Source organism: Anopheles gambiae, chromosome 3 (genome assembly GCF_943734735.2).
Source record: "Anopheles gambiae chromosome 3, idAnoGambNW_F1_1, whole genome shotgun sequence".
NCBI classification, from domain to species: domain Eukaryota; kingdom Metazoa; phylum Arthropoda; class Insecta; order Diptera; family Culicidae; genus Anopheles; species Anopheles gambiae.
Genome location: NC_064602.1, coordinates 2516050 through 2537889, shown reverse-complemented (window position 1 = coordinate 2537889; position 21840 = coordinate 2516050). Strand labels below are relative to the sequence as shown.

The window sequence follows — 21840 nt, the reverse complement described above, 5'->3', positions numbered from 1 at the left end:
GGCACCACAGCGCTGAATGGGCCACTAGAAGCAGCAGCAGCAGCAGCGGGAGCAGCATGTGCGAAATGTCCGCATTTGGTTCACATCAAACCCGATCACATCGCCACAGCTCGTAATGTAGCAGATACACCACAGCACCACCAGCAAGCAAATGATACATGCCATCATCATTCACCTTCAAGGTAAGTTTCCACATTGTAGTCTTGTTCTCACAGCCTCTTATGAAAGCGTGCTGCCCTTGTGGAAGACCACAAAAAAACGACGATGCCTCACTGGCGGTGGCGTCTTTTTCCAAATCTGCGGAAAATGTCTTGTCTTTACGAGCGGAATGCATGTTTTGGGGGCCAGATTCTCATTCACTTGCCCGCTCCAATTCGATGCGGTTGTCAGGAGGAGTGTTTTTCGTTCGTCGTGGCTGTACCCACATTTGCGCTGCGTTCGTGGGCAAAAGGACGGAAAAGGTTAGTTGTGGAAGGTGGGCAGCGAGCGGAAGTGTGTGGTACGGAGTGTGAGCAACGAGCAGCACTCGCTCACACACACACACCTCGCTAGCGCTATGGTTGAAACACACGCACACTACGAAAGCACACCGCCATATACGTACACGAGCCGTTACCATCTGATGCAAGCAAAATAAAAGAACAAGAAAAATAACTTTCACGCGCCATTTTGTTTTTTCCCGGTTTTGCGGCGCGCAAGGTAGCAACTTTTATTTGGTGTGTCGGCCGCGCTCGTCCAATCGGCGGCTGCATGCGTAATAGATAGAAAGATAATAATAGTCATAATGAGGCGGCGGGTGAGGATTCGTAAGTGAAGCTGGATAGGAAGTGTAGCTAATAGGGTGAAGGGGGGTGTGGGAGGTGTATCATTTTGCCGCATCTCGTCCCCCCGATCCCGTCCTCTACCCGGAATGCCCTGATCCGCTGGGTGTTTGTTGAATACTGTTGGAATTAGCTGCAGCTTACTCTCTTTTTGATCAACAATTTTCTTTCCCAATGTGATAGATAGTGTAATGATTGTGTGCTTCGCTTGTGTGTGTGTACTATAGCTCGGTCGGTGTGTGAGTATGTGTGTGTGTGCACTTTCAAAACAGAACCTTTCGCCTCAGCTATTATGGGAGAAAACGATCATGCCAGAGTATGAAAGGGTATCGCCGTATTTGGCTTTTTGTGTTTTAACAGACGGACTTGGCGGCTTCCTCTCGGATTCCCTCCCCCCCCCCCCCCCCACCTCTCCCGCCAGCCAGTTTGTTATGTAAATTAGATTCTTTGGCGCTGTGTGTGGAAGAATCCCTCGCTGGGTGCTAAACGCATCCGAGTGATCAAGATTAGAACAGTCCGGAATGTGCACACTCTAGGTAAACAAAAAGTGCCCTGTCTGTGCATCTAGTAGGCCGAACAGAGCTTGATCATCTCGTGTGCGGCAGCAGTTCTCGAGGTGGTGGCATATGCTATTTGGTTGTGTTGCGCACGGATTGGGCGGACGGTGAACGTGAATTGTCCACATGTTTGCTTTCGCACATCAGCAGCAGCAGCAGCACACACGCCACACATCGTGTGCTGTGCTGTCCTGACCGCCGCCACCGTGGCAAATGGGTGTCGTTCAGCAGCACTCTAACGGCGTGTGTGTGTGATTAGATACTTGATTATTTTGTGTCTGACGACGGTGTAGTGTGTGGCACGCCACATTGTAGTTTCTGCTGATAAAAAACCACACCATTACAAAATAGCACCTTGATTCAGTATGTCAGGTTTTTCGTTTTTAATTCTTCGCCTCTGGATCGAATCTTCCTTTACGGTGAGATTACCTTTTTTCCCCGATTGCTGTTCCTGCACTTTGTGGTCAGTGGGGAAAATCTATGGGGAAAAGTAGCTCGGGAGCGTTTGTTGAGTCACACACAGCGAAGCAGAAAAGTAAAGAAAAAGAATGACACTGCATTGCATAGATGTGTGTCGGTCGAAATTGACAAACTCGGATATATTTTTAAACGCCGGCGGGCGGGTTTACAGCCGTGCGCGAGTAGACATCGCGAATGAGGTTAGGGACAGGAATAAAAAGAAGAAGAAAAAGAACGACAGTAATCCTCGAGAATCAAATGCGATTAGAAGCAGCAGTACAGTTTCCGTGGTTTATCACGATTGAAGTTGGCTGTTGAAATTTGCACCAATCCACCCGTCCCTTGAGGTTGGGCAACTCAAACATCGTAGTCGTAATGTCAGAGTAACGCCGTTACTGACAGTTCAGTACGGTAGCTTCGGGTTGAGTGTGTGCGTGACAGGCGCGTGTTGAACAGTCTGCAATAGTGTGTGTGTGTTTGCTACCTTCAAACACAGAGCGATTCCTCCGCTCCCGCTCTGCTGGCCTTCGTTGTCATCTTTTCCGCAGTCGTCGCCTTCGACGTCGTCGTCGTCATGAAAAGAAAAAAAGGGCAGAGTGGTTGGCAGTAGTAGTAGGAAAGGCAGCAGCAGCAGCAGCAGCAGCAGAGGCAGCTTTTCATCCGGCTGTTCGTGCGATTGAGACGCGTCGCGTAAGCGAAGAAGAAAAGTCCCATTTTGTGCTCGCTCCGTGTCACGGGATGTGTTTGAAAGTAGTTGACGAAAAATGTTCCTTTGAGGAATGTGATTAGTGTTTAGAGGAAGATGTGTGATTTCACTCATGAGCTGAAAGTTTAAGGCAAAACATTATCTACACAGGAAAAGAAGGAAAGGAGTGTGATGTGCCTGGTGGCATCTTGAATTATTGGTTCGTTCGCTATGGTTGGTGCAGTGTGTTTTTCCTACAGGTGAGCTATAAATTTTTTCGAAGCCGCAGTTCTTGGGTTGAAATAGCTTTTCTAAGCATTTCTTCTTTGCCACTTTTGACAACCAGCCAGTGCTTGTGTGTATGTGGGTGTGTGTGTGTGTGCAGTACTTGTGCATCATTTGGTGGTGTGTTGAGCTGTGCTTGTGATTCCCTTCGGTCATGATAAACGTAATAATATTGCTACCATTTAACACGTCCTCTCTGGTGGCCACAATCATAATATGTTGCGGTTATGCTATTGCGATGGGGTGTGCTGCATCACGAAAAATGTGTGATAAAAAGAGGTTATCCTGGGGGGTGGGGTGTATGGCGGCGGGCTCCATACAAACGAGAGTGTGGTTTGTGCGTGAAAACGATATTACAGCACACACAAGGACACACAACAGTGATGATGTTGCCGTTGTTGCCACCTCCGCTGCCACACCATGGATGAATTTTAATAGGGAGTTTATTTAGCCTTTTACACACACTCCATATATTTAATTTTTGCGACTCGAATCGACTTCTCCCCTCTCTCCCCCATACTTCACTGACCGCGCTTGTTCACGGCAACCAGCGACGCGCGCCGCCCCGTGCTACTCGCCCCCTTGTTTTCCGTGCACGGTTTCGGTTTGGTTCCGGTACGGTAATATTATTTTCCTATTGGATTCTTTGGATTGTCGCGCAGAGCAGCAGCGAACTGCGTTTTCTCATTCTCGTGACGCGTACTGTACCTCCTGGCACATTAGCACAAGCGCGCAAGTTTGAATATGTGCGTTGCGTGTGCTTCGTGTGTAGTGGTGAGAGCGGGAAATATCGCGCGCGGGAGCGTGGACTGATTTTTTCACACCACCACACAGAAACCCGTGTGCACTGAACGAGAGCAAAGATAGGTTTTTATGTCTCTCTCTTTCCCTCTCTCTCTCTCTCTCTCTCTCTCTCTCTCTCTCTCCTTCTCTTTCTCTCTCTTTCTCTCTTTCTCTCTCAATCGTTAGTCGTTTATTTCGTATTGCGATTCTCTTTATCGTTTTGTGGCGTTGGGTCGGGTTAAGGAAGGTAAAATAAAATAGCGCAGACAGACCGGTGGTATGGTGTTGCGTATATGCCAGTGTGTGCGTGTGCGTTAGTTTGAAGCGGAAAAGTATGTGTGTGTTTGCGTGTGCTATCGCTTTGCAATTGGAATGTACAGAGTAAAAAAAATCTTTCTACTTCTCAAATAGTATGAAAATTATCATTCACGCAAAATTGCATTTTTTTCTACCCTGAATAATCGCTAGTGAACGAGTGCATTGTTATTTCAGCTTGAAGAAATGCAATGTTTTTAATGATTTCTTAACTCGAATTGATTTAAAAACCGGAATGTAACTAATTTCTCGACAAAGTTTATCAAATTTCTTGACAAATTTTCAAGGCAAATGTTAGTTTTGGTTTGAATCGTTGCGACTCCAGCCGAGCTGGTTCATGTTTTGTCGTGTTTCTGCATGCGTGTGGCCCAAGCCCCCACTGCGCCACCCTCAAAGAGAAGCAAAAAGCGGTTTCAACAAGCTCTAGCAGCAGCAGCAGGGGCGGCAGCCAGCCAGCAGAAGCTAGGAGAGACGAAAAACGGCCGCCTTTGCCTTAGTCCACTAACACAATGAAGTGCGTTCAACACACCAACACACGCACACTTCCCATCCCAGCAGGGTTCGTTTCTCGCAGTGAAAACGCAATCACCCTTTGTAAAGTGTGTGTGAATCTCACGCACACAGCGTGAAGGAAGTATTTCTTTCCCGCTCTGTGTCTGTCATTCGCGCTCTTTCTCCCTTTATGACTCTCTCTGTCTATCGCTCGCTCGGTCCCTTGTTTTGTCTCGTTCGGCGCGCCTTGGCCCATGTTTACCGCCTTGGCCTGGTTGGAGGCCAGAGGACGTTGCTGACGGTGTTGGCCTCCTTCTCGGCGTTGTGCTATTTGGTCCAATTGGAGGTGAATATTCTAGGTGGCTGTGTGTGAGTGACAATGCGCGCGTGTGTGTGTGTGTGTGTGTAGAAGAGGAGCTGGACGAAGGGCGAAAGGAGAGGATGGTGGAGGAAGCTATGATGGTTTGACTTGGGTGTCTCGCTGACTCTGGTGGCGTACGCTGGCGTATCATTCCAAGTTGAGCGTTTTCAAGTTAAAATGCGTAGAACGCGCGCGTGTACTGCAATCGGATGACAAAAGTGAAAAATACACATCTGTCACGAATACGTAATTGTGGAGTGAGTTGTGTGGTCTGTCTGGAGGTGCATGGAATATTTTCTATCTAAACCACCCTGCCGCCCTCCCGCGTTACCATAGCAACACTTCACACGCAGGAGGATTTTGTTGGAGCCAGCAGAGAGCGAGCAGAGGGCCAGGGGGAGGGTTTGCAACAAGGGTGTTAAACATGATCGTGAATCTAGTTTTGCTATGTGGGTCAGAAGTGGAAAAAGTTGTCTACTATAAGGCTACAGAAAAAGCATCCAGTGGTGTGCCACGCAAGGTGACGCTTTTGTGTAGATGATTACAAATGGCGATGAAATTGTGATGCTTAGAAAACGTTTGTACGAGTGTAAAGAGCCAAAGGAAACAAGGAACACAAACACTGTAGGTTTCGGTTTGTCTGTGCGAGACTACTACACGTCGGGGCAATCCGCGCCTTTTTTCCCGCAGTGACCAGTCAAAGCAACATTGTTACGAATGTGCGTGAGCTAACGCGCTTCAAACTTGGTACCGTGAGAGAAGAGCAAGTGTGTTGGTGAACGCGAGAGACCAACGAGAGAGAAGAAAAAAAAAAACGGTGAAAACCCGGAATGCCTGATGAGCGAGATGATGATGCGTTGTGGGTAAATCTTGTATAGTAAGAGTTGTGCTTTGTTGTGCAGCCAGCCACTCTGCTTTTCATCTGGTCGAGTGAAGAGGCTCCCCCAAATGCTTTCGCTTGAGATGTACAGCAAAAGAACAGCATTTCATAACTGCAAGAGGCTCCAATGTTCCGTGTTCTATGTGTGGCATAAAGCTGCCTGTTTTCTCCGTTAGCGATGAAGAAAGTTTGCATGTTGAAGAAAGCACCGCTTCATTGCGACTCCGCCAACTCTCGCGGATGCTCTTCTCGCATAGTATGTTGTTCACAGAACGGCGGTTCTCGTGTAATAATCTCCATTCTCCTCTGTGCCATGTTACACAAACACAGAGACCTGTAACGAATGCTCTCGTACGCACAGCCTCCTCCGTCGTTGCTGCTACTGGAGAGGAGTGTGATAATACTGTCTCAGTGTCGAATTGTGGCAATGGTGCTGAGGATGCTGTGGCATTGTGCAGTGTCTGGAAGTGCATAATCAAGCCCTTGGAAGTGCGTTCCGGCGAGCATATTTCCGGGCCAAGTTACGCTAAATCATAGTTCCATTGTATGTACCGCTTGATACTTGTTACATTGTGTTTTAAGAGGGAGTAGAAATTGATAGAGTAAAGGATGTAAGGTATGTTACTTTTAAAAATTGCAAGCTGCATTAAAACTCGTTTTTTTTTAACCCATCATCTGCTCCGCATGAAAGCGCAGCCTTTGTGTTAAAAAGAGAATTGAACGGTTGTGTAATATTTGTTGTGTGTGTGTATCTCCTCGTAACCCGGGGGGAAGCAAAAGCAAGGTGCGCTCCATAGTTCAATACGAATAGTGTATCGGCGCACGGACGAAAATCTGCCCCTCGGCCAAGAGCACAACAGGGTGACGCGCGCTGTGCACCGCTAAAATGCACATTCACATGCACACATGGGTGTCTCTTTCTCTCCGAGGTTAAATGTTAGTAATGCACCGCCAACCAGCGAGACACACTCTCACCACAGCACGATATGCGCGACACATTCACCATCCCCAATCCAGTTGGAAAGGCACAGGTTCCCACTAGGGCGGGGAGGCGGTGGCTGGGGGTCATGGTGGTGGTGGTGGTGGCGGATGTTGTGTCCGCCCAATAAACGCGCATCAAATCGCGGGCGGCCGTTCGACGGAAATGCACTGGTTGGTGCAGGATGTGTGTGGCTGGCTGCACACACTAACGCAGGAAATACCGGTTCAATGGGTTTGTGTTTGTTAGAGAGCAGCAAGAAAGAGTGAGCACGAGAGGTCATTTTAGTTGCTGCTGCTGGGTTTTCGGGAAAGCCAAGCCGGGAGAGAGGTTTCCAATTTGCGTGAAGCTCTTTTCAGCGCGGGTTTCATGTGTAAACGCATAATTGCCGAGTATCCGTCTTGTTTAGGGAAAGAAAACACATAGAGGTACTGAACCAGTTTTTCAGCACTTTCCTACAAAGGTCACTGAAACGTTCGGGAGGCTATTACTCGCATTATGAGTAATTGTGCAACTACGATTTGCCACTGTCATTGTCATAAAATGACCTCCACAAGCAATGTTTTATTCTCTTTAGGACGCCCGGAAGCGAAAAAGGATAACATCGTAGCTCCGCCGGAACGTACTCCGCCGAATGTGACGGTGATTACAGTGCGCAGGTCCGGTCCATCTTCGTCCCCGGGAGTCTTCTCCGATGCAAAATGTTGTGTTGCGTGTTGTGAGAAAGAGAAAAGCTCCCGGCAGAAGATTGAAGGCAGAACAGAGGCAGAAGAGCGTGTTAGTTAATCGATCCAAATATTTTCCGTTCAAACAGATGTTTCGCTCTTGTTTCGTGTGCCGAAAGCGCTCTTGTTTCGTGTTGTTGAAGCTAATAATGATAGGGGGAACTCCTCTTCTTCTAATGTGCCGTGATAAAACGAGAAGTGTGGCAACGTTTTGGTTCTCCTTTGTTGATCAAGAGAAATAGAGCGAAATCGACAAACAAATAGAGAAAGAGAGTAACAGTATCTCCCCGATATCACCATCATCATCAAGCCTCGGTCGCGCCGAGTTTCGCCGAGAGAATGGGAAAGAAACAAAGAAACATTATTTTTCTGCCCGATATGTTGTTGCTCGAAAATAGGGTAGCGTCCTTACTAAGACAAAAATTCGCAATGTTGTGTATATTATTTATCCTTTTGATAAAAGAACTTCAGTTTAAAGTCGCAGAATTGCTAATATATCTTTCTTTTTTCGTTTCCTTTTTCCAATTGCAGCGTTCATTGGCGTTGGGTGACCCTTTATCGGCGTGCAAACCATTTTCTATGGTAAATTTATCTTGTGCAAATGAGCATAAAGCGGCCAAAGTGTCGGAGAGGACTGCAGAATTCTTTGAACAATATACGGATTGACAAAGGTGTAATAGAAACAAGAACATTGAAGCGGTGGCGTAGAGCATTTGAGTGAGTGTGGCAAACAAATCGGTTGTGTGTGTGTGTGTTTGTGTGCGGAAAGGCGGTGATGCATGTTTGTGAAGGAAGAAATGAAAAACAAAAACGAACGCTCATCTATCTGCAGTAGTAGTACATTGCGCGAGTGAACACAGCCTACTCTGCGGGGGGCTGCATAAAAGGCATTTAGTGTAGTGCTTCTGGGGTTTTAGCGTAAGTTGTAGCGCACAGTGTAAAGCTAGTAAAGGAAGAAGCCCCATACTCGCAGTAGAGAAGCAGAGAAGAAGAGTTAAACGAACAGAAAATGAACCCACGATGAAGCGCGGGAGAACGGAAGAGATACAATTCGGGCAACCGCGGGTTCAGCCTCCGACGGGACAGCAGCGCATTATCACGACAACGCAACCGCACAATGTGGCCAGCAGCACTGGCACGACCATACAGTACCAGATTCCGCCGAATGTCATAAAGACGGCCACGCCGCCCGATTCAGTCAATTCCGTGACTAATCTGAGCACCCAGCAGCAGCAGCAACAGCAAGGGACCCAGCTGGTCGCACCACAGCAGGCCACCAGTGTCCAGTACACAACCAGTAAGTGTCTCTAGTAGTACAATAGGCTGCAGCGCCGCCTAGTGTTGCATCTGATCGAACTAACATTCGGGTAACCGTTTCTATTTACAGCTTATAACACCACACTTGGAAGCAATTTGGTAAAAACCCAGCAAACAACGAATCCACAGCAGCAGCAAATCCACGTGGTGAACGCGTCGAATCAAGTGCGCGGCCCAACCCACAAAAGCACCGTGGTTAATGCCACGGCCGTCGCGACGAACGCGGGCACGGCAAACAGTAACAGTTCCGTAGTAAGCAGCGGCGGTGTAACCGCAGGAGGAGGACAGCAAGTTATAACGACCAGCATGTCGCCAGGCGTCCTGCCAGGAGGAGGCGGTGGTGCGGCACAGGGCCCGCCACCTCCTCCGCCCCAGGGGCAGGCCCAGCTGCAGCGGTTGAAGGTGGAGGACGCGCTCAGCTATCTCGACCAGGTGAAGTTCCGCTTTGGCAATCAGCCCCAGGTGTACAATGATTTCCTCGACATCATGAAAGAGTTCAAATCGCAAAGTATCGACACGCCCGGCGTCATCCAGCGAGTGTCCAACCTGTTCCGGGGTCATCCGGAGCTGATCGTTGGATTCAACACGTTCCTGCCGCCGGGATACAAGATCGAGGTGCAGGCGAACGACCAAGGCTGCTACCTGTTCCAGGTGTCCGTGTCGGTGCCGCCGACGGCATCGTCCGGTGCGTCCGTAGCGCCGCAACCCTCACCGCACAAGTACAACACGATCTTTCAGGGCGGCGGTCAGATAGCGACCGGTGGGCCCGGAAGTGGGGCGGGCGGAACGACCGTTGTAACAGCGAGCTCGGTCGGGAACGCTTCCGGCACGACCGGAGCCGTAAATCTCATGGCCTACGGCGGTGGGCATGCGGCCACCGCAGCGCCAGGCGCTAGCGTTCCCATTCACGGTGGCACTCCGTTGCAACAGCCGACGGGTGGCACGGCGGGAGGTAACGCTAGCCCGGCGACGGCACAGAACGCGCAAACATTAACGGCCACCACGACTACGACCGGGGGAGCATCCGGGCCGCAGGTGGCGCAGAATTTCTCCTCGCGCAGTGACCATCACCGCGAACGGACGATATCCACCGGTTCGGTCGCCAGCAATGCCAGCCTGCCGACGGGCGTTACCGCCTCTACGGCGTCGTCCACTACAGTGGTGTCGGCGGTAGACGCTACGACCGGCGGAGGATCAGCCGGCGCAACGGTTGTGACGGGCCAGGCAACGCCGTCCAACATACATCGGATATTAACGCAGCAGATTATCTCGCAACAGCAACAGCAGCAGGGAACGGGAGCTGCCGGGGCAGGGATGGTGCCGGCGGGCATGGTGACCGCACCGACACAGGTGCAGCACCACCAGCAGACGACGATGCAGCAGGTGCAGCCGCCGCCGGAGGCGCAGACGGCGACCGTCACGACGACGGTGGTGCCGACGCCCACGGCCACCGCTAACCAGCCGGTCGAGTTCAATCATGCCATTACGTACGTGAACAAAATCAAAAACCGATTCCACACGCAGCCAGAAAAGTACAAACGCTTCCTCGAGATTCTGCACACCTACCAGAAGGAGCAGAAAACGTACAAGGAGGGAGCCCAGAGCGGTTGCATGACGAGCGCGAAGCAGCTGACCGAGGCGGAGGTGTACACCCAGGTGGCGCAGCTGTTCGACAATCAGGAGGATCTGCTGCGAGAGTTTGGGCAATTCCTGCCCGACGCGACCAGCCACCACAACCAGGCGGCCATGCAGCAGCACCACCTGGCCTCGGGCAAGAACAATTCGCATAATTTGGTGGTGAACGCCTCGATGCACGACCACCAGCATCAACAGCAGCAGCAACAGCAGCAACAACAGCAACAGCAGCAGCAACAACAGCAGCAGCCGCAGCAGCAGCAGTTGGGAGTGCCAGCCGGCACGGCGGGTATCGTTGGTCTAGGGAGCGGTGCTTCCGGGCCAGCGGTGCACGGTGGTGGCGGCGGTGGCAAAAAGCTGGGCAATTCCAACTTGGCAGGCGTGGGTAGTGGTGCAGGAATGGCCAACTTGAAGGTGTACAACAGTATGCAGCCGGCTAACATGGGTCGTCTGCAGCAAGAGCGCGACTTTTCGACAATGGGCACCGATGGCATCAGCATCCATGGGTCGGGAGTCGGTGGAGGTATGCCGCCGGGCAGCACCATCTCCGTGAGCAGTGGTGCCATTCGGACTGCCGGCGGCAACATTGTCGGTACCGCCGCGGTCATGCTGGAAAAGGATCGCAATCACATGGGCGGCGTTGGCAGTGGACCCGGCAGTGGTGGGGTGGGCGGTGTCGGCGGAGGTGGAATGAATGCGAAGTACATTCATGGTGCATCGATCGCCACGATGAATGCCACTGGTGCCATGGTAGGCGGAAGCGTACTGCCACCCGGAGCCGGCCCCAACGTAGTGCCGAGCGTGATGGCAAACCTAGTGTCGGCGAATGTTGGAGGAGGTGGTAGCGGCGGTGGTATAAACGCGATCAAACGATCGCCTTCGTACGCAGCGGGCCAGATCGGGCTGGTGGGTCCGGGCGGCCCGGCTGGCCACGGTAACAACATGAGCTCGTCGCGCGATCGTGGCGACGGCAGCGGCCCGCCGCCGATCAAGCGGCACAAGCCCATCTGCAGGGACGTGTCGCTGGCAGAAGCGTCCAAGTACGGCACGCTGAACGATTACGCGTTCTTCGACAAGGTCCGCAAAGCGCTGCGCAGTCCGGACGTGTACGAAGACTTCCTGCGCTGCCTGACGCTCTACAACCAGGAGATCGTGTCGAAGATGGAGCTACAGACGCTGGTTTCGCCGTTCCTGAACCGGTTTCCCGATCTGCTAAAGTGGTTCCAGGACTTCCTCGGCCCGTCCACCGGGGTCGGTGGTGGGGCGGCGAACGATTGCATACCGCTCACGGCAGCGGCTGCGGCCGCCGCCCGCCAGGATCGCGATCGCACGCAGAGCGAGCTGGCCGCGGATGTCGATTTGTCGACGTGCAAGCGGCTCGGTGCGAGCTACTGCGCGCTGCCCAAATCTCACGAAGGTGTGAAGTGCTCCGGCCGAACGAACCTCTGCCGGGACGTGCTAAACGACACGTGGGTGTCCTTCCCGACCTGGGCCGAAGACTCCACGTTCGTGACGTCGCGCAAGACGCAGTACGAGGAGTTCATTTACCGGTGTGAGGATGAGCGCTTCGAGCTGGATGTGGTCATCGAGACGAACAGTGCCACGATTCGCGTGCTGGAAGGCGTGCAGAAGAAGCTGACGCGCATGTCGCAGGATGAAGTGAGCCGGTTCCGATTGGACGACTGTCTGGGCGGAACGTCAACCACGATACACCAGCGCGCTCTGAGGCGCATCTATGGCGATAAGGCGGCGGATATCATACAGGGGCTGAAGAAGAACCCATCGGTGGCCGTACCGGTCGTGTTGCGACGCATGAAAGCCAAGGAGGAAGAATGGCGAGAAGCACAGAAGGTAAGAAGCGACACTAAAAGGAAACCCCGAAATTACTATGATGGAATATTTACATTTGTTTGATGGTCCTTCCCTTCCGCAGAGTTTCAACAAACAATGGCGAGAGCAAAACGAAAAGTACTACCTGAAATCCTTGGACCACCAGGGTATCAACTTCAAGCAGACCGACATTAAAGCCCTCCGATCGAAAAGTTTGTTCAATGAAATTGAGACACTTTTTGATGAGGTGAGTTACATGAAGGTAAACACGATCGTCCCCAGTTTAATATAATGGTTTGATTCATGTCATCTTTGTCGTTTATGACGTTGAAAAGTACACACACTTAGAAATGTAGATTTACAGTTGAATTTCGTTCGGTACTAATTAGTATTTTGTGCGCGCGTGTGTGTGTGTCTTTAAGTTTGTGTTCGTGTGTATTTGATTGTGTAGAAACGGCGGGTGACATATAGTGCATAAAATGAACTTTCTGTGAACAATTTGAATGGAAGCTAATTTTGTTATACACTTATCAATCCTCTCCACGTAGCGCCATGAGCAGAACGACGATGCAGCGGCCGTCCCGCAGGCCAGTGGGCCTCATATGACCATACCATACAAAGACAAGACAATACTGGAAGATGCTGCAAACCTGCTGATACACCACGTGAAACGGCAGACGGGCATCCAAAAGCAGGAGAAAGCCCGGATAAAGCACATCCTGCGGCAGTTTGTGCCGGATCTATTTTTCGCTCCTCGTCAGCAGCTCAGTGAAGACGAGCGAGAAGAGGGTAAGAGTGCGTTTTTATTCTTTCATTTTTTGCCAATCTCTGCTCTCCTCCACAATTCAACTTTCTATAATTGTTACTCCTTATCTTGCTCTCTCACCTTTTAGATGATAAAGATACGGAGATGGAACAAGACGAGGAGGTTAGCAGCGCTGGCAAATCGTCTAGCAGTGGTAAAAAATCGTCCAGCAATGTCCCGAGCTTTTCTGGTAGCAATTCAACTAGCAATTGCAATCCATCCAGTAATGCTTCGGGCGCGGCTACCTCCACCGATACGTCAGCGACCAGCACGAGTGTATCGGAAGGAACCGGCAAGGATGGGGAAGGTGGCAACGGTGGTGCATCGAAAACAGTCTCAATGTCTTCAACCTCCGCTGATCTGCAATCGGCTACTTCCTCATCCACGACGGTGACTTCATCTGGCGCCGAAGCCTCCCGAACGAAGGAAGACGGCAATGGAAGCAGCAACACCGCAAGCGGAAACGACGACAGCTCCACGGATAAGTCGACGACAATAAAGATAGAAATTAAAGAAGAAAGCGATGCATCTATGATGCAGGATCCGGCTTCCGCGAGCTCTGGAACCACCGGGCAGCAGCCGATGAGCCCTCCGTTACCACCGCACGCCGTCAGCAAACATATCGTACGTAGAGGCGAGGAGCATTGCTTTTTTGTTGTGCGTGCCAATGTACTAGTTTGTATGTGTGTTTTTTTTTTCATTTCATTCACAGGAGGAAGCATATACGCTATTCTTCACGAACAACAGCTGGTACCTGTTCCTGCGGTTGCACGCGATACTGTGCGAACGTTTGCGTTCGATCTACGAGCGCGCTCAGATAATCGCGGCAGAGGAGCGTGCATACGAGAGCACCCGGAACAACAGTACCGCCACCGCGTTACGGTTAAAGCCGAAGAGTGAAATCCGTATCGAGGAGTACTACAACATTTTCCTGGACATGTTGAAAAACCTGCTCGATGGCAATATGGAATCGAGCAGCTACGAAGACACACTACGGGAAATGTTTGGCATTCACGCCTATATTGCATTTACACTCGATCGGGTAAGTGGAGCTTTGATGATGCTCACGAGCACACAGTTTACGACGGCAGCTAAATGTATTGTTTCAATTGCTAGGTTGTACAAAACGCGGTACGACAGTTACAACACTGCGTCACGGAACGGGGAGCACTGGAGTGTGTAGAATTGTTCCAGGCCGAGCAAAGACGGGGTGGTGCCGGTGGCCTGTGCCGGACAGCTAACCGGCGGATCGCGGCCGAGCTGGCATATCAGCGGAAGGCAGAAGCTGCACTGCAGGATGAAAATTGTTTCAAAATCTACATCGTAAGTGTCGGTGGAGAGGGAAGCTCACTCGTGCGGCTGCTGCCAGGCGCCGAAATTTCCGATTTTAATTTTGCACCTATGCTTGTTCTTTTCCTAACAGTACAAAATCGATTGCCGGGTTACAATCGAGCTGCTGGACACCGAGTCGGACGACACGGCAAACAACTTCGCCAGCACGCAAGCCTACGGCTCCTACGTCAATCGTCTCTCAAACCCAGCCGCCACTGGTACCGGAAGTGATAGTGGTGGAGGCGGTGGTGGTGGTGGTGGTGGCAGTGGTGGAGGTGGTGGTGGCGTAGGTAGTGGTGGTGGAAGTGTTGCTGCTGCAAACGCCGCAGCTAGTGGAAGTAGTGTCACCGGTGGTGCAAGTGGTGCTGGTGGTGTTGGTAATAGTGGTGGTGGAAGTGGTGTGGCGGAAACTGGTGCATCGGTGAACTCGAGTAGCGGCAGTAGTAGTGGTGGAAACAATAATCACAACAGCACACCCGCCGGAACAACAAACAGTAGCAGCAGCAGCAGCAGCAACAACAGTGCCGCTGGTGGAAGCACTGGAAATGCTGAGGTTAAAACGGAAACTCCCGACGTCGAGCTGGTAAGTAGTATTGGTAGTAGTAGTAGCAAATACTAACGATTGCAAAACCTCAACACACAGCTTCAGAAAAAACATGTGTGTGTGAGCGCAAATCGATAGAAGAGGAGAGGCCTGTGTGTGGTTAGGACGTCTGTTTTCCTATCCCGATTGTGCGTGTGTGTGTGCGTATGTGTGTGCGTGACAGCTGGAAAATTTGTTTGTTGCACTTTTAAAAACTAATTTAAGTGGTGTGTGAAGGCTCTAGCCCATTTCCTGGACATTGGATGGCGGATTGGTGGGAACGACGCACTGTTACGTTATAGTCAGAAAGACGCCAGTTGCGCTTGTTGTGTAAATATTGCTGCAATAACAACTCCCCCCTGCACGTGCCGGTTGGATACACGCTTTACTTTTACTGTGTTTTTGTTATCGTTGTTGATTTTGTTTTTTTTTTCCTTTACATTTGGGTTTAATGTTTTAGTTTTCGTCATGGTAAGCCAGAGGCGAATACGGCGGGAATCATTTGTTATAAACACCAACTATTATTACTACTTCTACTAGCACTGCGCGAGGGTTCATAGTAATTGAGTTATTTTCCTTGGTTCTTCTGTTGTGTTCATTCGTGTAATATATGTTGTACTGTTAGTAACAATCGACAGAAGAGTTGTCGACCTTTGCAGCCGATGTAATTGTCAGCTGGTTAATGCGCGCGATCCACCAATTTGCCATCAACTAAAAGCGCAACTTCGAATTACCTACCATTCATTCACTACTTCCATCGTACACCAACAATCGAAAGTGCTCGCTCTCTCTCGCTCTCTTCCAAATACGTTTGACTAATTTAAGCTTTTTTTCTTCGTACCTCTTCTTCTCTTTTAACAATCTTTTTTTTTCTGTGCCAGGTCAAACAAAACGTTTAATGTAAACAATTGAGCAAAGCTTACTACACACACACACACACAATGAGTTGCGTTAATAGGTTGCGAATCAAAACGAACTTAACACAGGAGACGAACGTGACACCACCCTCAGCATCTTGTACCCCCTACTCCCACTACTCGTGCTATCCCTACTACTGCTAGTGTGAGCATACCGTATCAGTCCAGATCTTTACATTCATGTGGGAGTAAGGAATGTAAATAGATGCGCAGCAGGAAACTGACTATCGTGAGGGTTTGAACTGGGGCTGGTCGGTTAAATTTGCGTGTCAATTGATTGATGCAACAACAGTTTCAATCGTTTCGAGCCCAGATTGCGCTGCTCTATTTGCAACCTTTCGCACCTAAAACACATTCAACTTGATTAAATCAACTCCAAAAGATAGGCATAGGTGAAGCAGAACAGGAAATTTAAAGCAATTTCACTAGTGTGTGGACATTCGTTAAAATGATACTGATCCTCGGAAAGATCGAGCAGTGCTCGGGATCGATGTGATTTCCGTTTCTTTTACCCTGTTTTCCATTTAAACTATCATTCCCCGTGGTAAAGTTTTTAATTTATTTTTGGATCGGAAAGCATTGCGCTGTGGTTGTTTTAACAAGTTCGAAATCTCTATCTATTGCCAAAAGAGTTCCTTCCTCTCCCTGTCTGCTCGGCAGAAGCAGTAGCAAATACACTCAGACCAACGAGAGACCTATACGAGTCCTTTTTAATAACTAAACAGCAGTAATTCTAAGCTCGCTGGCTGGGATTGTTGAACGATCTGTGTCAATCGTTCGCTTCCCTCCTATTGCGTTCGAAGTTCGGTTTCTTCGGGCAGCAGGTGATAAAAGCGTGAAGGCTCTTGTTCTCATATCCAGCAATGCCGCAGAGGACTGTGATTTTGTGACGTGGAGGTAGGAGTAATATGTTAATTCAAACACATCAGAGGTTGTGGAGCAGTGGTAGTGATCGGATCAATCCGTGCAGGTGGTAGACTTCGTTGCCTAACGAGGGAAATGTAACAGTCGGTAAATAGAAAAGGTCAAGTAAAAACAGAAATAAGTGTACAGAGAGAAATGTGGTGCGATTATTTAGTTAATTTGCCATATTAGAAACGTTATGTTCCTCCGAAGAACACGGTCTAGGGGGGAGCTGGAGAGGAGGAGAAATTGCTACTGCAAGAAAACAAATATTGTGTAATTACTATAGAAATGGTCAGCGCTAGTATGGATGCGCATGCATCATAATTTTATGAAAAAGCTGTGTGTAATTAAAGCTCACGGGGTGTTGCTCCCAGCGCGGCAGTGTGTAAATTAATTGTGTGTGTGTAAAAAGAAAGTAAAAAAACGCTATTAGCGATGATGATGATGATGTATAGGCGGCGAGAACTTTGTGAATAAGTAGAATGATAACAATCGTAAGACACAATCTCCGAAAAATATGTGAAGCAGACATTATTTTTATCTATATTGACAGGAGACTGAGAGAAATGGCATAAAACTTCATGTGTCCTTTGTGTAAATATCGCCAGTTTGTTTTACTCTCTAAACCTTTGCTCTGGCTGAGATGAGGAGAGGGTATATTGGAGATCGAGATATTAACCATGTCCATGCGCAGGGGAAGCGAAATGCGTGTGCGTGGTGGTTATTAGCAGTATTTTACATAAATCTGTACGTACGTACACTTTCTTGACTCGCAATATTAGATTGAAAGAAGAGATTATTATTGTATCTTATTTGCACCGAAGCGGATGCCGTTTTTATACAGAATGAGAGATGATGATGGGTGATAATTGATGTAGTAGTAATTCCGAAATCATGTTTGAGTAATAATTCGTCTCAAAACGACACACACGAAAACGTACATTTCTTCCGCAATTTTAATGTCGGCTCACAGCAGAGAGAGGTGTAAAGGCGACGCAGTGTAAAAAGGAGAAATTAAGTAAAATTAGAGGAAATAATGCAAAATCCAATCGCTCAGAATCGTCAACTGCTGCTGTGCGTACGCGGGCAAAAAAACAGTGCGGTTGTCTTGTCTGATTGAATGTTTCAACACAAAAGATGAACAATAAGAAAACAAAACCTGCAAATACTAAAATATTTCGTTTATTTCTTGCACATGCGTCTTCCTTTGCATGTATTTCTTCAAACCAAAACATTTAAAAGAAACACCCGAAATCAATGTAGTTTTGAGTTGCCACAGTAATTATTTGTTGTGTTTTAGTTAGTTTTCTTCATCGTAAGTGTGTTGATGGTGCACTAAATATATTATTTTTCTCTTCATTTTTGTTATTGCTCACGAAAAGATAAGTCTGCTTGTTTGATTTGATGATAATAGTTTTCAATTAGTTTGCTTATGTTCTCATGTATTATGGATTCATATTCACATTTCATATGGAAGTGTGGACTGGTCACAGCGTCGTGATGCTTTACATTACATGAAAGGCGTTGTTCGCACTAAGCGCGATAATACAAGTATAAGAAAGGCAAAACAGAGCAGAACAGAGGGATAATGCGACTTGATAAATGGGGGAAACCACGTTTGTTCGTTATCGAAATAGGTATGTTGAAACAAAAAATATCCAAATACAATCGTTTTAGTGTTTTTTTTTCTTCATTTCCAGTAGATTTGTCTTCGAAATCGTTACATTCTATTTCTCTCTACATTCGTCTATTTTCATTACTGCTGCTGCTTGCCACTACTATTTTGTTTGCTACTTATATACTTTTAAATTTATTTGCCTCTTCTTATTCTCTTAATGGAGCGAATCTTTCCAATAGAAGTAGAATTGCGCATTACGTTTTTTCTTTTTTTTATTTTAGTTATACTAAATTAACGGTTTCTTAATCTTGTATGTCTAGTTTAGCTAGCTTTTTGCCACAAACCTGCGTACTATTTTATTGATCTACTATTTCCCCCCCTTATAGGCGCGTAATTGTTGTTGGTAGTGATATGCAGTTTTCCTTATTCGATGTGTGTTGTTTTCGTTTACTTTCAATTAAATTGTAGAAGCTTTGTTGCGTTTGAATTAGAGTTTTAAAATAATATTTTAGTTACATTATCTTGCACAGTGATGATAGACACATTCAAAAGGGGTTTTAATTGCGATAGTGTATTATAATTTTACTGTGGAACAATAGAACAGTCTTGATAGTAATAAAACATTGAAGAAAAACAGCATAGTTTTTATCAGTACAGAGGACATTTTGTTCGTTTTGATTATTCCGTTGAGTTTGATGCGTTTGACCTGGTACAGCAAAGAAGAACATGCCTATTGAGCTATAGAAACTACAAACGAATTGTCATTTGTCTTCATGCTTCATCCACTACTACTACTACTACTCTTCAAGACGTAATCCATTCCTAATCCGGGTGTTGTTTGGGAAGAAGGTTTTTAACCTCATCTAATCGTACTTTGCAAGACGGTGTGCGCGCTTGTTCAAGACAGTATCATCGTCGTCTCCTTCCTATGACGCACCAATGGTGGTTGGGTATGAAATTGGTGTACTATTTTTTGTGTTTGCATAGTAATTTGGTTGTGTCGGTATTTTATTAATGCATGCATGTATCGTCGGGTTCGGTGCATTTTTCTGATTTGTATCACACTAACGCGATCTTTTGTATGTGATCTTCCGGGGGAAATGTGTGTACCTTGTCTCGTCGCGCTCCTTTCGTTTCGCTTGATTTGTTGATGTAACTTCTGTCCCTTCTTTTGTGTTTTTACCTGTTATCCTGTTTGATCTATGACGCTTTTTTTCCCCTGGTAGTGCGGATAGTGTATCTCGCTTCCTTTGCGACCGTTCGTGTGTCGTCGATTGTTATCGATAAATTGCCTCCTTCCACTCGAAATGATCTTTTTGCTGCTAGGAAAGCAAGATCCATCATAGACAGCAAACCAATTAATGTATGTGTCTCGTTTTCTTTGTTCTTTCCTTTTTCTATTTTCATTTCGCTACTTCCGTGACGCTTTTTTGTTTCGTTGCGTTATTTTGCACTCTCTTCTCGACCACTCAGAAACCGCAGCAATTAGTGGGCTCTACGCGTATGCCCGTATTCCTATCCCGCAATGCAAGGCACAGCCGAAAGCACACAGTGGGGAAAATTTCGGTCAACATCGAGGGAAATCCGGCAACGCTGAAGGAGCTGCAGGCGGGCGATGCTGGAGAAGAAATTTCCCCCAACAGCAGCAAAGCCGCGAAAGCTTCTGATGCAAATTCCTCCTCCTCCTCCTTCTCCTCTTCCTCGACGAGTAATGGGTCGAAGCAGCAGCAGTCACATTCGAATGTTGGCGGCGCGGAGGGTGAAAAACAACGTGCCCTAAACGAATCAACCAGTGAAGCTACCGGTGCTACCGGAGGAAAAGTAAAGTTCTCCCAGCAAGAAGAAAGTGGTGCGACCACTGGGAAAGGAGAAACGAATCCTTCATCTTCTCCTGCTGCTGCTGCTGCTGCTGCTTCGGCAACGAGGGATAGCTGTGGAAATGGCGGAAAAGCTGCTAGCAGTGGCAACAATAACAATCTAAACAACATCAATAACAATAACAGCATTTGCAGCACCAACAAACAGCTAGACAATCCGCTCTGGTTCGGCGGTAGTGGCGTGAAGAAGGCTCCACCACCCGAAAGGCTGCCGTGTATGAATGGTGCGGATCGCAATCTGCTCTACATCGATGATAGCGAGCAGATGAAAGTGAACCGTACCTTCAAGACGAACCAGGTGCAGAAGAAGAACTTCACGATGTATCGGCCTGGAGCACTGACACGCGCAAGAAAGGTAGGTGAGCGGCGGCTGGAAGGCGAACTGGCGGAGTTGATGCCGTGAGAGAGAAAGTTACACGCAAATGGGTGTGTGGAGATGAGTCAATAATTGGGTTCATTTTTTTTTCTTTGTTCGTTCCATTTATAGAGCCACTGTCGCGTTACTACACGGATGAACCAAAGGTTTAAGAAGGTGGTGGATACGTGGCTGGATCAGCATGTAACCGCTTCCCAGCGGGCAATGTGTGTTGATTGGTTGCTCGGTAAGCGGCAGGACCTCATGAAGAACACAACCTCCGTTATCGTTCAAGACAATGGATTGAGCCGTACTCCGTACGCGCCTTACAATAGGTATAAGGTAGATCAAATAGAGATGATGATGGAGTAGGTAAATAGCGAAAACCGAGACGAATGCACCGTGCTGTGGGCAGACGCTATGCCTTATGGAATGAAATATTCGTTCTGTATAAAGGTGTAAGGTGTCTGCCAAGCGAAGAAGCACATTTTTAGCTGTGTTTTGCTAAAATACCAGAATGTACTATAATTACTTTTACTTTCAAGCATGAGCCAGACAAACTCGTGCGTCTAATAAGTATGACATGTGCCTATTCATTCGAGACTAAGATTAAGGAAAGAATATCATTGTTAAGAAGAGAATCACTACACAATGATAATGTTTTATTTAACTTCGATTTTCTTACAATGTTACATAATTGTTGTACTTTGCTGTATAATATCCGTTAAATGATGCATGGTAGTACGCGTAGAGGTGTACTGTTGGGCATACCTTTAAAAGGGCAATTTAAGGCAAAACGTTTTCAAAATAGAGCACATAAGCTCCCATCAGCTCACAAGAGAGCGCCGATTGATCAGTAGGATAAGGTGATGAGTTGAGGGAAGAGAACTTTTATTTTTTATATTTTTACTGCGTACAAAAATAAGTTAGCTAAGAAGCGGTGCATGCGAGACACGAAGCTAGAAGAGAGTGTGTGTAAATAAGAACGTTTTACTTTGTGTGAGAAAGTCAAATTGATGATACAATAGTGCGCGAGATGGGGAGAGGATAGCGTGAGTCTCGGAAGGTGTGTTGCCGAGGATTCATCAAAAGAGCAATCTTTCCGTCCATTACATCAACCATTTACATGCAATCAACCGACCAAATGTGGATTCAACAGCGCAGCACTTTTCTGCAAAATGTGAGTGGTTGAAGAGGAGACAAAAAGGTGGTCAAAAAGAAGCCACCAGTCTAGCTAGAAAAACACATGTAGCTGGCTTGGACAACCAAGGTGCAAATGAACAACATGAAAATAAATGTAAGTCGTGATGCTGGAAAATTAAA

The 21840-nt window shown here is 47.9% G+C and overlaps 1 protein-coding gene across 18 annotated transcripts; it reads left to right on the top strand.

The window, feature by feature from the left end:
* Positions 1-40: 40 nt before the first annotated feature.
* Positions 41-21760, top strand: LOC1278063 (paired amphipathic helix protein Sin3a). 18 transcript variants are annotated; one of them, XM_061660381.1, is made up of 11 exons: positions 41-182; positions 7874-8639; positions 8730-12145; positions 12228-12371; positions 12673-12913; positions 13018-13553; positions 13642-13971; positions 14046-14252; positions 14353-14844; positions 19759-20517; positions 20650-21760. In XM_061660381.1, exons 2-11 carry the CDS (start codon positions 8363-8365, stop codon positions 20887-20889), a joined length of 6642 nt encoding a protein of 2213 aa, XP_061516365.1. In that variant the 5' UTR covers positions 41-182; positions 7874-8362; the 3' UTR covers positions 20890-21760. The 18 variants fall into 18 exon arrangements, with proteins under 18 accessions (XP_061516365.1, XP_061516364.1, XP_061516353.1 ...); XM_061660380.1 differs by having other exon boundaries at positions 12673-12919; XM_061660369.1 differs by having other exon boundaries at positions 12228-12386; positions 12673-12919.
* The last annotated feature ends 80 nt before the right edge of the window (positions 21761-21840 follow it).

Excerpts from the sequence above, each read along its gene's own strand:
- LOC1278063 (XM_061660369.1), top strand. The coding sequence starts at position 8,363 with ATGAAGCGCGGGAGAACGGAAGAGATACAATTCGGGCAACCGCGGGTT. Across the intron at positions 14,253-14,352 it reads ATTGTTTCAAAATCTACATC|TACAAAATCGATTGCCGGGT; the intron begins GTAAGTGTCGGT and ends TTTTCCTAACAG. Across the intron at positions 14,845-19,758 it reads AAACTCCCGACGTCGAGCTG|AAACCGCAGCAATTAGTGGG; the intron begins GTAAGTAGTATT and ends TCGACCACTCAG.